Genomic DNA, 13,955 nt, shown 5'->3' with positions numbered 1-13,955 from the left:
CAGCAGCGGGGAATAAACGTGAAAATAGGATAAGATATATATGTATAAATATGATATGATCCTTCCAAGGAGCTGGGCTCAGACAGTCTGACCACAGAGACAGGTCTCTCTGGTGCTGGCACAAGGCTGCAGCCCAGCTCCTGTTGCTAGTACACACACACATGGAGGTGTGTGGTGGATGGCCAGGACAATCCTGCTCCCCCCAGGAGCCAGCCTGGCATGGCCTCACCCTTAGAGACAAACAGACACCAGTGGTACTCACCCCTACAGAGAGCACCTCAGAGCTAAAAATAGGATTTCATAACGAGATAGGGCAAACTGTGCTAATCAAGTGCAGGATAAGGCTGGATGCTTTTGCTGGTCAGCCAAGATTTTTCATGCAGTTGTCCCTTCTTTCCCCATATCTCTCCCTTTCCCCTCTTTGTTTCCTACCCTAAACATCCCATAGTAAGTCTCGTGCAATCCCAAAATGCTTTTCCCGTGCATCCTGTAAGGTGTCGGTGGCCCTGTACACAGCACCTCGCTCTTTCACAGTTTGAAAGGTGCTCCAGCTTTGCCTTTGTGATGAATTTCACATCTGGGCTGATGGCTCTCCTGAGCTGCTGGCCCAGGCAGGGTGTCCTTAATCCGGGTTGTCACCTGGCTTTGTGTCCCTGTTTTCCTCCGGGTGTATGAAAATGGACCCTTTGATGTGCTGATGGATCTCATGAGGGGCCGGAGGGTAGCTGAGGCAGAGTGTTAGCTGGGGCCATCCTTCTGTCATTGTCTCTCTGTGCTTCTCTGCGGGTGAAGAGGCCCTTTTGTCACACAGCCGAAGAAGGAGGACTGTGCAGGCATCCCGTGCCCTTCCACCCTTTCTGCTGGCAATAATATTTTAACAACACATAGAATAGCCATAAGATATTTATCAAATAAATAAAACACATGAACACCCCATGAGGGTATTTATCACTCGCCCTCATAAATGCCATAAAATAAACAAGTATTTCTGGGAGTGAGTGAAGGAAAGCTTTGACCTGTTAATTTCCAGTTATGTGTGGCCAGGTGACAACACAGATAAACAGCAGAATCTAATTTAAAATGTGATTCTTCCAGTTCCCCACAATTTGACAGCAAAGTGGTGTCTGGTCTCAAGGTATTTTTCCTGAAAATAAAAAACAGGGTAAGTCAGCTTATTTTCCCACTGTCCTTGCCCCCAGCCCTCAGCTGCTGCTGTTTTCTGAAGTCAAAGTCCTTGACAGATTCTTAATTCAGTGAAGACTTTTACTGTTTGACAGCATTGTTGCTTGATTCAAAGCACAGCTCTTCATTATTCTCCTGGAAGAGTTTGGCAATTGTTTGGCCTCAAGGATGGACAGTAAATGTGAAGCACAGCAGCATTTGATTAAATTATAGACTCATCAAATGGTTTGAGTTGGAGAGGACCTTAAAAATAATTTTGCTTCAATCTCCCCGCCTCGGGCTGTGACAGTTTTGACTTTTTTCTCAAAGCCATATCCAACCTGGCCTTATGCAATTCCAGGAATGGGGGATCCCAAATTTCTCTGGACAATCTCTGCCAGTGCCCTATCACCCTCACAGTAAAGAGTTTCCTCCTATTATCTAATCTAACCTGCCCTCTTGTCATTTTGAAGCCATTCCACCATGTCCTGTCATTACATGCCCTTGCAAGGAAGAAGTCTGGGACTAGATCCAGCTTCAGCTTTGCCCCTTAGAGTCTAGCATCGTATGAAAAATACATTTTTGGCAACCAGACAAACAAAAAAATCCCCGAAACGCAGCTACCCAGAACCGTACTTCATCCACAGATGTGCAAGCACCCGCAGAGCAGAGCACTCGACTTCAGGCCACTGCCCGTGTTGTGTGGCTGCCTTTGCACCGTCACTGCTCGCCTTGCTTACAGGCCGAATAATAATGACATTTATTTTTATATACAACAAATAATAAATGAAGACGTCGCTTTACGCCACGCAGCCGCTGCCGGCGCAACCCGCCCCAAGCACCGAGTGTGCCATTAGCCAGCGCTTCGCGCCTGGCACCCGAGCTGTGGCGGCTCCTTGTGCGGTCCCCGCGGAGCGGAGAGCGGAGCCGCCTCTCCGCCCGCGCCGCTCCATCACCGCCCGGCGGCCCCGCACGCAGATCCCCGTCACGGAAGGGCGTGAGCTCCGGGGGAAGCCGGCTGATTGCTGTGTTTTGGCGCTCGGCAGCATCCCAGCCCCGCCCCTCCGCAGCCTCTGCCCTCCGTCTCCCCTCCCATGGCTGAGCCCATAAATGGGCGGGCGGGCGCGGGCGGAGGCGTGCGCGGGGCGGGCTCGCGGCACTCTCGGGCGTGGGCGGGCGCGGAGCCGCCGCCTCTCGCGGGTTCCGTTAGGTGCGGACGGGCGGCCGTTCGCTGCCAGTCGTGCTCCGGGCGCCTCCAACGATGGACACCAAGAAGGTAGGGAGGCGATCGCCGGCTCCTCGTCGCCTTCCTCCCCAGCCCCGCCGCGGCCGCCGCTCGGGTGCCCCCGGGCGCTTCGGGGGAGGGATGCGGTCGCGACCGGCGTTCGCCCGCGGGTCGCGGTGGGGATGGGTGCGGTGGTGGCGGCAGGGCCGCTGCTCGCCTCTCGCCGGTGCGTGGGTGGGGGGGACCGCGCAGTTCGGGAGAGGTTGTGGCAGGTCGCGAGATTGATTTTGGGTTGGTGCGCGTGGCCTGATGATGCACATGATGCTGCCCGCGTTGTAGGATATTGATCACGAGGTTTGTTTCGCTAGCGGCGCCGCACTTGGTTTGTCCCAGGGTTTAGGATGCTAAGCGGGGGATTGACGTGAAAGGCGTTTTTTTGGGTGGCGGTAGTGTGACTTACAGAATCACTTTTACATTTCAAGAAGGCGGCAGAGCATGCAGAGCATGTCCTTCCTTTCCTTCTCATATGCAGAGCAGGGGACATTTGTGGGTATCTGCCCGTCTGCAGCTGCGAGTGAGGTGTGCGGCAGCGGAGTGAGCTCATGACTGCGTGTGGTTGAACGTACTTAGGGAGACAGCAAATACCCACCCGAACCTGGTGTGGGATGCCGGGGAATTGCACGGGAACAGCCAGAACGGGAGAAGGCCGGGGCTCTCATCGCCATATTGATGGGAGATAAGGGCAGCGTGAGAGGATGAGGCAGGGGAAAGGAGAGCGTCTGGTCAAGGTCGTTCAGAGAAGCGCGGAGACGCCGCTCCTGCCGGGCACAACAAGTTGTAGAGTTCTGGGGTTCGAGGCAGTGAAGGAGGGGAGCCGGTGAGGAGCATCTCCTGGGAAATGAATGCTGCCGACTCCTGTGGTCGGAGGGAGGGGTGGTGGTTTGAATTCCATGCTGGTGTACAGACCTCAGCCTTGAGCCTTTAGATAGAGAGTGGGTGTAGCTGTGCTATTTCTGAGCTCCCTGTTTGCCTTTTGGGAAGCGAGGCACTTGCAGCATTAACAAATGATCCATACATTAGATCACAGTCTGGCTCACTGGAGGGGATGGGTCACGCCATGTGATGTTTAGGTGGTGGGAGGCTGGGTAAGAGATGAATAGCAGGAAACAGCCAGAAGAAGGAAGCATGAAGGAGCATAGAACAACTGCAGATTACTTATGTACCATATAAGTGAGGGGTGCCCACAAAGCAGGGACTTTGTGGTCCCCATAGCACCCAAAAGGAAAAGGCCAGCTGTGGGTCCCTACAAGCCATGACAAAGCAAAGTCCGGGGGGAAAGGTGCTCTTGTGTGAACCATGTGGAGAGCTGGGGTTTGTCTGCACCTTTGCAATACCTGCTGGCTAGAGATGACCTAGCCTGGAGTCCTAAAACTGCTTAGATATTGTAATGCATTTCTGCAGGCATCCACATGCTTTGAAAGACCTGTGTCCTTGTGGTTCTGTGCCAAATTTCCTTGAGATAAAAATGAGGAGAACGGTCACAAGGTGCCAGGGAAAATGCCTGGACTGCCTAGGGGTATGTTCAGGTGTGAACGCTACCTCCGTGCTCATCTTCCCTCTGTCCACTTTGTTTCCACCACTGACCTGGGCAGGAGGACATTTGCATGATGTAGGTGGAGGAAACTGTGCCTGAGAGTTCTTTCCTCAATTTCTGTTTATTGAGGCCAAACTGGTTGTGTCTGAGGGTTGTGCAGGCCAGAAGCACATATGTGTTTGGCTTGAAAGCACTGACAGAAGGTTATTGTCAAAAACTTTGGGCAGTTTTGAGAGCCACTACTCCTAGAGCTGGGCTAGAAAGTGAGAGACTGGAAGAGCTGTGACAGTAGGCCCTACCAAGTAGTTTACTCTGCCAGGCTTAAGTACAATAATTAGAAAGTCTTGGAAAAGGAACTGTTAATATTTTTGGAAAAGCTTCCAAACCTCCTGAGACGAGGAGGAACACAATCTTTCCAAATTGTGCCAACTCAGGCAGTGGCTGCCTAAGTGCCAAGTCCTGAGTCACCTGCTCCCCCACACCTCCCTCACTCGGAGCTGGCTTAAATGCCACAAGCTTTAAAAATGAATAAAATGTCAGATGCTTTTCGCTGACACTTAAATTTCTCAATCTGTGGGACTTCTGAGGTTGGACCTTCAAGCTTTCCCTATGGCTCTGAGGGCTCAGTAGTTTTTATTTTAGTTTAATGGAGATTCAGGTATACTGAAACTTCAGGGAGTGTGCTTCATTTAAAATACCAACTATTGCCACAACTTAAAGAAAAATAGACGGGAAGCTTGGTAGCAACTGCTGCCACCTCTTGAGGCAGGCTGCTGTGCCAGTGCCCTGGGGCAGGGTTGGGAAGCTCTAGCCTGGGAAAAACAAGCCTGTTGCTGAAGAGAGTGTGTGTTGTAACTGTTATGCGTGAGTGCCAGTGTAGCTCGTGGGCAGATTTGAGACTCGATTTATGGGAACTTGTCAGCTGGCTCAGGGAAGAGTTAGACCCTTCTTTCATGACATGCCAGAGATCAGCAGAAGCCTCTGTAAAGCAGATCAACTCAAAATAACAGCCACTAATGCAGCCAGTGTATTCATTACTAATGAGCTGAGAATGGTTGCTGAAGGTCAGGAGATAATAAAGGGGAGGCCCTGACAAGCCCTCCTACTTGTAGCCACAGAACTTTTCCTGCTGTACAGTTGCATCTCCCTTTCCAGGGAGGGAGATCCAAGGGATGCTACTGGTTCTCACACTTGCTGGATAAAAGCCCATTCCCTGCCCTCAGAGCACTTGCACATGGCACCTTTGAGCTGCAGCTGCTGCTTATGCTGAAGAGAAACTCGGGTTGTGTAGAAAGCCAAATTAACTAAATATTTGTTCCCTCTCTTCCCACAGAAAATCACAGCACCTCTTATCTATGCTGTTTGCATTGCTGCTATCGGATCTCTCCAGTTTGGGTACAACACTGGTGTAATTAATGCACCTGAGAAGGTGAGAGGAAGAATGAGCAGGGGAGGTGGGATGAGTGAGGGGATGACTGGGAAAACAATGGAGTAGAAATGAGAGGGACTGCCTGCTAAGCAGCCAATCATTTGGTTTTGGTTTGTGAAACATTAGAGGCATTTAAAACCCCCTTTCAAATACAACATTGAACAGGAAGGACAAACTTTTGTGGAGGAAACTGTGCCTGAGAGTTCTTTCCTCAATTTCTGTTTATTGAGGCCAACAGAGGTTAATTCTCTTAATTAGGAGTACAGGAAGGGCAGGACTGCTCCATCTGCCATATGTGGTGTGTGGAGGAATGTGAGCTGCTTCAGTTTTGAGTCAGAATAAACCAACCATGGCAGAAGGAATGTAGAGGGCAGTGTGCAGAAAACAGTTAAGGGTTGGTAGGAATTACAGCTGCCCTAATTTAGTTTATTTCAAGTTTATTTTACTTGTTTATTCATTCCTTGTGTTAAGTATAGATTCAGTGCTTGTAAAAGGGTTGTGACTTGGATATTTGACCAAATCATTCCATGACTGTAGCCTAAGAAACAAGAGGTGAAGAAAATGAGAGATGTGGTTTTCATGTAACTTTAAGATGGTTCCTCTGTCAAGAACTGAGTCACGAATACCAACCACATCCACCCTGTCTCCGGGAAGAGATGTTCTCAACGGGATGGGGGATGGGGTCAGTCCTCCCTAGCTAATGTCCTGCTGCCATCTGCTGGGGGCAGACACTCTGTCCCCCCCCAGCCCATGCCAGAATATCCCTCACTAGCTAAGAGGATGCCTGGGAAATCAGCACTGAGGCCCTGTCACATCCCCCTGGGACAGCATCATATAAAAAAAAAGCATTTTTTTCAGGCTTATTTCAGTGAAGCTTTGTGTGTCTCCAGCTATTTCTATACCAGAAATCCTATCCCTGCTGTCAGTGTTTTGATATTGCCAGAAATGTTCCCATCCACTCACTGGTCATGTTTTCTTGTTCCCTTTCATTCCCAACTGTCTCCCGCCTCCTCCCAACAACCACCAGTGACTCACATCATCTGAAATATTCAGAAGATAAGCCTGTTTTCCTTAATAAATACTGCTGTCCTCTGGGTACCCTGCCTGCCCCTGCACTCAGTGGGGTACCCTCCTTCATCATACTGCCACTTTTCAGTGAAAGATCCTCCTTCTGTGCCCTCATCTTCCCCTTGTGGAACTTGTGGCTTTTTTGTGTCTCTCTCTGTTTTCATGGCAGCAGGAAGCAGAAGGAAGACAGTAGTCTCACCTCTCCCCAGTGTAAAATGCCTTCCTCTGGATTGTAACTCTCGCTCCCCGATTCCTCTTGCAGATCATTCGGAAGTTTTTCAACAAAACCCTGTCAGAAAGGAGTGGGAGTGCTGTCTCCCAAGAACTGCTCACCTCTCTATGGTCACTTTCTGTGGCCATCTTCTCAGTAGGAGGCATGATTGGCTCCTTCTCAGTCAGTCTGTTTGTAAACAGATTTGGCAGGTACGTTGGGAAGAGGGATGCCAGCTGTTGGAGAACTTTTCCCTTTACAAAGGAGTGATGGGATGAAGAGGGAAGAGGTGGGAAGAGATGTCTGGGGGGGAAGCAAGAATGTGTGGGCTGCAAAAAGCAGGCCAAGGCAGAAGCTGAATGGGAATTATTCCATTCTCTTCCCACCCCTGAGATGAGAAATCATGGGCAGGTTTACCTTTACCCCTCTCCTGATGATTTTTGGGCTGTATTGCCAGTTTAAGCTCAGTCTTGACATTTTTACCCTGGCAGGAGGAACTCTATGCTGTTGGTGAATGTCTTGGCCTTTACTGGTGGCCTTCTCATGGCCTTCTCTAAGGCAGCAAAGGCAGTGGAGATGTTGATTATCGGCCGCTTCGTCATTGGTACCTTCTGTGGCCTCTGCACCGGCTTTGTGCCCATGTACATCAGTGAGGTCTCACCCACCAGCGTCCGTGGAGCCTTCGGCACCCTCAACCAGCTGGGCATTGTTGTGGGCATCCTGGTGGCTCAGGTAGGCCTGGTACAACCTGATCCTGCCCTGGGGTGGGGGAAGGAGGGCTGGGGAAGGGCGAGGGGGGTTTTACTTGCCATCAGGTGCAGTGTGTGGATCCTGTCATACTGGGGTGGGGGTGAGGAACTGAAGTGTTTGAAGTTGCTCTTATTTCTCTTCTATTCTCGGTGTAGATCTTTGGACTGGAGGCAATCATGGGCACTGAAGGACTTTGGCCCATGCTTTTGGGGTTCACGGTCCTCCCAGCAATCGTGCAGTGCATAGGTCTGTTGTTCTGCCCTGAGAGCCCCCGTTTCCTATTGATCAACAAGATGGAGGAGGAGAAAGCCCAAGCAGGTAAGAACTCATCTCAAAGGGGCAGGGCAGTGTCCTGGCTCCCAGCCTGCACTGAACTGGAGTGGGAGGCCAGGACTGATTCTGGAGTCTGTGGTGGATTAGGGTGTGACTCCCGGAGGGCATCAGGCCTGGCCTACCTTCCCATCCCTTAGGTTGCCCCAGTGCCAGGAAGCATGAGAAACCTGGCATCCCAACAGAGGCGCCAGGTGGGGTGAAGATGTGAGGAGTGGCACCTAGCCTGGTGGGATTTAGCAGGACCAGCTGCTACTACTGTCATCTCCTCCTGAAAAGCAGGAAATAGGCTGGCATTTAACAGGGAGCTTGGAGGGCTGGGGTTGGCTCTGGCACGAGTGTGAACAGAATTTCAGGATCAAACATAAGCCTGGCGGTCAGTCAACGTGAGCAGGTTTCTGTGGCCTGGTTTCTGTGCTGATCACAGCACCCTGACCTCTGGGTTGAAAAGAATAACAAGGCTGCCAGCAGAGGCTTGGTCTTTCCCATGCAGCAGGCCTCAACACCAGCTGGAGGTGTTCAGTCCTCCTCCCGTGCCCTCCCCGCAATAGCAGGATGGGACACACACACCTCCTGTCCCCCCAGTGTGTGTCTCATACCTGACATCTTTGGATTCCTCCCTCCAGTTCTCCAGAAGCTCCGTGGAGATCGAGATGTGTCTCAAGACATCCAGGAGATGAAAGAAGAAAGTGCTAAAATGTCCCAAGAAAAGAAGGCAACTGTGCCAGAGCTCTTCCGCTCTCCAAACTACCGTCAAGCCATTATCATTGCCATCATGCTGCAACTCTCCCAGCAGCTCTCAGGAATCAATGCTGTGAGTTATTTTCCTGCCCTATCTTCTGGGCCTCTCTTACCTCTGGCTAGAGTTGCACTTGCTGCTGGTGTGGAAAGAGCTCTGAGTCCCAAATCCAAAGATTCACACATCTTTGTGCCTTGGCTGGAAGTCACTGTTTTGTCACCTGGTGAAGATGCTGTGATGGAAAGTGGATATTATGGTTTTCACTTTCCCCACATGCTTTCCCTGGCAAGACACTGCAGCTGTACACCAAGGGAATGAACATTGACTGGAAGCATGCTGTTCTATGGTGTGGAGTGCTGCTTGGGAACTCCCTGATAGCTGAGCAGGCTGTTAGGCAGAGGGTGAGGGACCTGTTCTCCAACATGGAATTGTGACTTGTGACCAACTTTCTTTTCTCTTCCCAGGTATTCTATTATTCTACAGGGATTTTTGAAAGAGCTGGTATCACACAGCCTATCTATGCCACCATTGGAGCCGGTGTGGTAAACACAGTCTTCACTGTGGTGTCGGTGAGTGGAACGGGGCTGTGTGTCTGCCTGGGCCCATCCCTGGCAGATGGAACTACAGACAAGTAGCCAGGCAGTGGCAAAGCACTGGGCTGTGCACTGACTGTAGGAGAGTGCATCAAAGGCATGGTGGGAGGAGAGATGGGCAGAAAGAGGTGGTGGTGTTACCCCAGATGAAAGAGAAGGTGGAGAAGGAGTGTATGTGAGGAAAAGAGTGATGAGAGAAAGCAGTAGCAAGAAACAGAGTGGAAGAACTTGTGCTGATAATGGAGCAGCCTGGTGACCTGTCCTGTGATCACCATGGTCTCTGAGGTGTACAAGCAGATAAGAGGTGCAGGAGATACTGAGCAAGGAAGTCTGTCCTGCTTTTGCTGCCAGAGTAATGGACTTTTTTTTTCCTTCTGCCTTCTCCTTTCCAGCTGTTCCTGGTGGAGCGTGCAGGGCGCCGGACTCTCCATTTAATTGGTTTGGCTGGCATGGCTGTGTGTGCTGCTATTATGACTGTAGCTTTAGCTCTAAAGGTGAGTGATCAGTGTTCTTGCCCAGGCTGACCCCAGCAGGAACCTATAAGAAAAGAAAATACATCTGCTTTGCTCTGCAGTGCTGCCCTATAGATGGGTAGGGCTGGGGCTACAGCCCAGTGTGCAGTGGAGAGAGCAATTTTATAACTCTGGGAACTTCTACAGCAGTCACAGTGCAGCTGAGAAAGTTGTGACACTGGAGATGGCATTGTGCTGATCCCATTTTGTTCCTCTGCAGGACATTGTGGACTGGATCAGATACATCAGCATTGTTGCCACTTTTGGCTTTGTGGCTCTCTTTGAGATTGGCCCTGGCCCTATCCCTTGGTTCATTGTGGCAGAGCTCTTCAGCCAGGGCCCACGACCTGCAGCCATGGCAGTGGCTGGTTGTTCCAATTGGACCTCTAATTTCTTGGTGGGAATGCTCTTCCCCTATGCAGAGGTAAGTCCTGGTCTATTAAGCACTGTGAGGGCACTGCAGCAGTGGAACAATGTCCAGAAAGGTGGTAGAACCTGCATCTTTGAAGACTTTGACATGTGACTATGTGATCTTTAATAACCCAACCCCTCCTGGAAATTGTCCTTGCTTTGAGAAGAGGGCTGGTGAGTCTTCCAGAGGTCTCTGAGTCAGTGTTATGATTGTTACTGGAGGCTGTTGCTCCCCTTATATTCTGCTGTCTTAACTGGTTGCAGCTTACAGCTATTTGGAAGGGCCATCTTAGCACATCAGGGCTTTTGCTTTAAAAGCATCAATTTTGGTCACCCTCAGGAAGATTAAAGACCTTTAGGAGACCATAGGAACATGATTGCAATTTTAAAAATGGTGTGATGAGAAAATGTACCTAAGGGCACTTTTGGAGAAAGGTGTTGGAATTTTCATCTGTGAACACAAATGACCATATATGCAATTTGAAAATAAAACCTTTTGTGTTTGTCCTCCCTGCAGAAACTATGTGGCTCCTATGTCTTCCTCATATTCCTTGTTTTCCTGGTCATCTTTTTTGTCTTCACCTTCTTCAAAGTGCCAGAGACCAAGGGCAGGACTTTTGAAGACATCTCCAGGGGCTTTGAAGGAAGAGGAAACGCTGCCTCATCACCCCAGAAGACCCCCATGGTGGAGCTGAACAGCAAATAAGCTGGCAAAGCAGCTGCCTAAGATCCGTGACACACCCATTCTTTAACTCGTTCATGCTTAAAGAGTCATTAAAGGAATGAGCAAAGAAAACCATGAGAACTGGGACGTTTTTCCCCTCCTCAATTGCTGCTATTTTCTTCTTTTCACCCACATGCTCACCCATTCTGCCAGGCTTGCCAGCATTAAGCAAATCTGATATGGGTGATCTGCCATTCTGGAAAGCACCTGGCACTTGCAAAAATAATCTCATCTTCCCTGCCACAAACATCAGGAGAACAGAGAAGAGCTGGCAATATTTTTACTTTTCTCACGTAAAATTGCGGTTTGGGGTTAACATACTTATGCACACAGTGACCATTATGTATTTGAACCTAATTACTATTTTTGTAGTGAGTTGAAGTGACCTGCTAAACAAGTCCCCAGCCCTTTGAGTCTACTCTGTGTGCGTGTGTATGGTGTAACACTGGAATTTAGCAAGCTTACCAAAAAGCAATCTTGCTTTTTCCTATCCAGTGTGCACTTTTTTTAGCCTCAGGAAAAAGGGGACCAAGTCACATGCATATTTTTTCCTGCTTTTATTTTTTTGTATAGACAGACTGAAAGCATACTTTTACTTCAGTTTATTTATTTGTATGTCACTTTGTAAATATTTATTTTTTTAATGGTGTACAAAAATGTACAGATAAAGAAATTGGAGAAGTTTAAGAGAAATAGCTATTCTAACAAGATGCTGTAGACTTGAGGTGCAATAAGACTGTAAAGGAGAAATGTGGTACTAAAAAGGAGATTGAGCATTTTAAGTGGTATGTACAGCAGAGCCAATTATGCACATCACCTTGAAGTTATTTGTGCCCTCTGGAAAGAAATTCAATGAGTTGTGAACTTGTGGGAAGAGGTTTGTTTCTGCACTAAAATCTCCGTTATTAGGGATTTTTGGTGGCTGTTTTAAATAATTGTTCTTAAGTGTTGATGAGAGTGCGATATTGCATCTTACAATGGCTGTTGTTGGATTATATTTTCAGACATGGCTGTAAGCATTCTGTGCATGATTGAGGGTGGTGATTGCAAACCAGAAGGTAATTTTTCCTGCTTTCTCTTAATTTTATTTCTTTTTGGCTTCTCTGTTCTAGTCTAGTACGTCATAAATTCTGAAATTTGCAGATTGTCACTTAAAGGAGTGCGAGGATAAAAATTATTTTTCAAAGCTGTATTTTCGTAGCAGTTGTTCCTATAAAAATTACAGAGGCATGTAGCATGACCCTTCTGGACACAGGCATGGTCAGTTGTGGTACATGTAAGTTCATCTAGGTACAGATGCAGGACTAGACACCAGAGCTACTGGAATTTGCTAGTTTAGCAGTGCAAAAGGTCTGTAGTGCTCAGTCCCCTGCTTGGTTGAAGGCCAGATGTTTTTTTTTTGCCCCATATATCCTCTCTCTGGAAGGTCTGCATGATGTTGTGGTGCTCACCAGTGTGCTTTGTAGATGTGTACAGCTCTGTAACAGTGCCTCTGTTCAAAGGGATGTGGCAGGCAGTAATTGTTCATCAGTAAATGTCAGTCTTCTTGCTCGTCATTCCTCTGGGCCACTGAGTTTGTTTGTCCCCCACTCCTGCTGCCGAGCTAGCACAGCTCAGGTCAGGCAGGAAAAAAGTAGCACGTAGGGTACACTTGCAGCCAAGGAGAGGCAGCTTTACTTCACTGCAGCATTCTGTGACAGGCTCCAGACCTGTGCCTGTCCAGACCTGCACAAAATATCTAAAGGTTGCACAGAGGTAGGTCCAGTTTAACCTCCTGCTCTTCTGAGATTGAGCTGCAGTTTTTGGACATGGTCAAAGTCAGGTCGACCTGCTGGAATTCATTACTGGATATCCTAGAAGAGAGGTAGGCCCACAGCTTCCAAGGTGGCACAAGGAAGAAAGGCTTAGAAAGGTTGGAATGACAGCAAGACTTTGGTAGCATGGATAGCCCAAGCTTTCTTGCCAACATAATGCTTCAGAGCAGGTTAGAGAAATTCCCGTTGATGTATATTCTGGGGGGTCTGTCTGACATCTTCAGTGACTAGTGATGACATTTTTACCTTCCCCAATGAGAAACAGTTGCAAAGATCAGTTAAATTTGCTACTGTTAAATGCTTCCTGTGAATTAATTTAAAATGCCCCAGCTTAGCACAATGTAATCATATTACATCCAGTTTTCCCTAGCTTTTTATCAGGCTTACATGCCAGATATTTATTCTTGGAAGCATTATATATGACTTCTCTCCCAATTTTGATATTTTGGCTCAGTTACATAGATTTCTGTGCCCTTCCTTTGACCCTCCAGCACATCCAAACATGATATTTCTATGTGGGTATCTGTGTTAGGAAATTCCCACCACAGCTGTGCATAAGAGCTTCCATATGTTGCATCAGATGTGTGTTGGCTTGGACCGAGATGTGTAGACCTTTCTCACATGGTATCTTTGTTATTTTTCTTTTTCTGTAATGGCATTGTGAATATTTCAGATGGATTTTATATGCTTATTAATGTGGTTGTTTCCTGGTTTTGAAATAAAAAAAATATGAAATAAATATCTGATTTGGATTTTACCTTTATCCTGTAGGTTTTCTTATTCTTTTATAAGGGACTGCACCCTGAAATGTCACCACCTTCTAACCTGCAACCTTTTTGGGTAGCTAATCACTCTGGATTTGCTGTTTTATCTTACTGGAAGTGGTCATTTCTCACAGCCTATATGCAAACCACCTATAATTCCCTTACTATTATTATGTAGCAATTTTTAAATGAAAAGATGTGCTTTGCTGGTTCTTGTTTGCCCAAATCCTCTTTGAGTGCAAATACTTTCCCAGTGTAACAGGAAGGGAGAGAAGTGGCTGGAGGTTATGAATCCTGCCCAGTGCTAAAGAACCTGAGACTTTTACCCCTGCTGTGTTCCCAGTGCATTCTTCACCTTCTCTGCCAGGAAGGAGAAGGACCCATTTCCCCTCTAGCTGATGCTTTATACCCTCTGTTTGGGATGTGACCTTCATGTCCTCCTGTGAGATCCTGCCCATGCACACTCATAGTGGATATTGGACAGGAGCAGGGGGATGGAGAAAGAACCCCACTGGCCCAGCAGCTGATCCCATAGCTCAGGGACTGCAGCATTCCTTGGACCACTCTCAGATCTCTGGGCTGCTCCTAAAAATATGTGAACAAAATATCCTTCAGTGGCAGAGGATGGAA

The 13,955-nt window shown here is 48.3% G+C and overlaps 1 protein-coding gene across 1 annotated transcript; it reads left to right on the top strand.

The window, feature by feature from the left end:
* Positions 1 to 2,301: 2,301 nt before the first annotated feature.
* LOC107211943 (solute carrier family 2, facilitated glucose transporter member 3) lies at positions 2,302 to 13,324 on the top strand. Its single transcript, XM_015644559.3, has 10 exons — positions 2,302 to 2,437; positions 5,314 to 5,409; positions 6,740 to 6,900; positions 7,180 to 7,420; positions 7,594 to 7,756; positions 8,395 to 8,582; positions 8,972 to 9,076; positions 9,493 to 9,594; positions 9,833 to 10,036; positions 10,541 to 13,324. The coding sequence occupies exons 1-10, from the start codon at positions 2,423 to 2,425 to the stop codon at positions 10,727 to 10,729; spliced, it is 1,464 nt and encodes a 487-aa protein (XP_015500045.1). The 5' UTR covers positions 2,302 to 2,422; the 3' UTR covers positions 10,730 to 13,324.
* The last annotated feature ends 631 nt before the right edge of the window (positions 13,325 to 13,955 follow it).

Source organism: Parus major, chromosome 1, assembly GCF_001522545.3.
Source record: "Parus major isolate Abel chromosome 1, Parus_major1.1, whole genome shotgun sequence".
NCBI classification, from domain to species: domain Eukaryota; kingdom Metazoa; phylum Chordata; class Aves; order Passeriformes; family Paridae; genus Parus; species Parus major.
Note: the sequence above shows the minus strand (reverse complement) of the source record. Positions and strands in the feature narration are given on the sequence as shown.

Coding starts and splice junctions, on each gene's coding strand:
- LOC107211943 (XM_015644559.3), top strand. Junction 7,421..7,593: donor TGGGCATCCTGGTGGCTCAG/GTAGGCCTGGTA, acceptor TTCTCGGTGTAG/ATCTTTGGACTGGAGGCAAT. Junction 9,595..9,832: donor CTGTAGCTTTAGCTCTAAAG/GTGAGTGATCAG, acceptor GTTCCTCTGCAG/GACATTGTGGACTGGATCAG.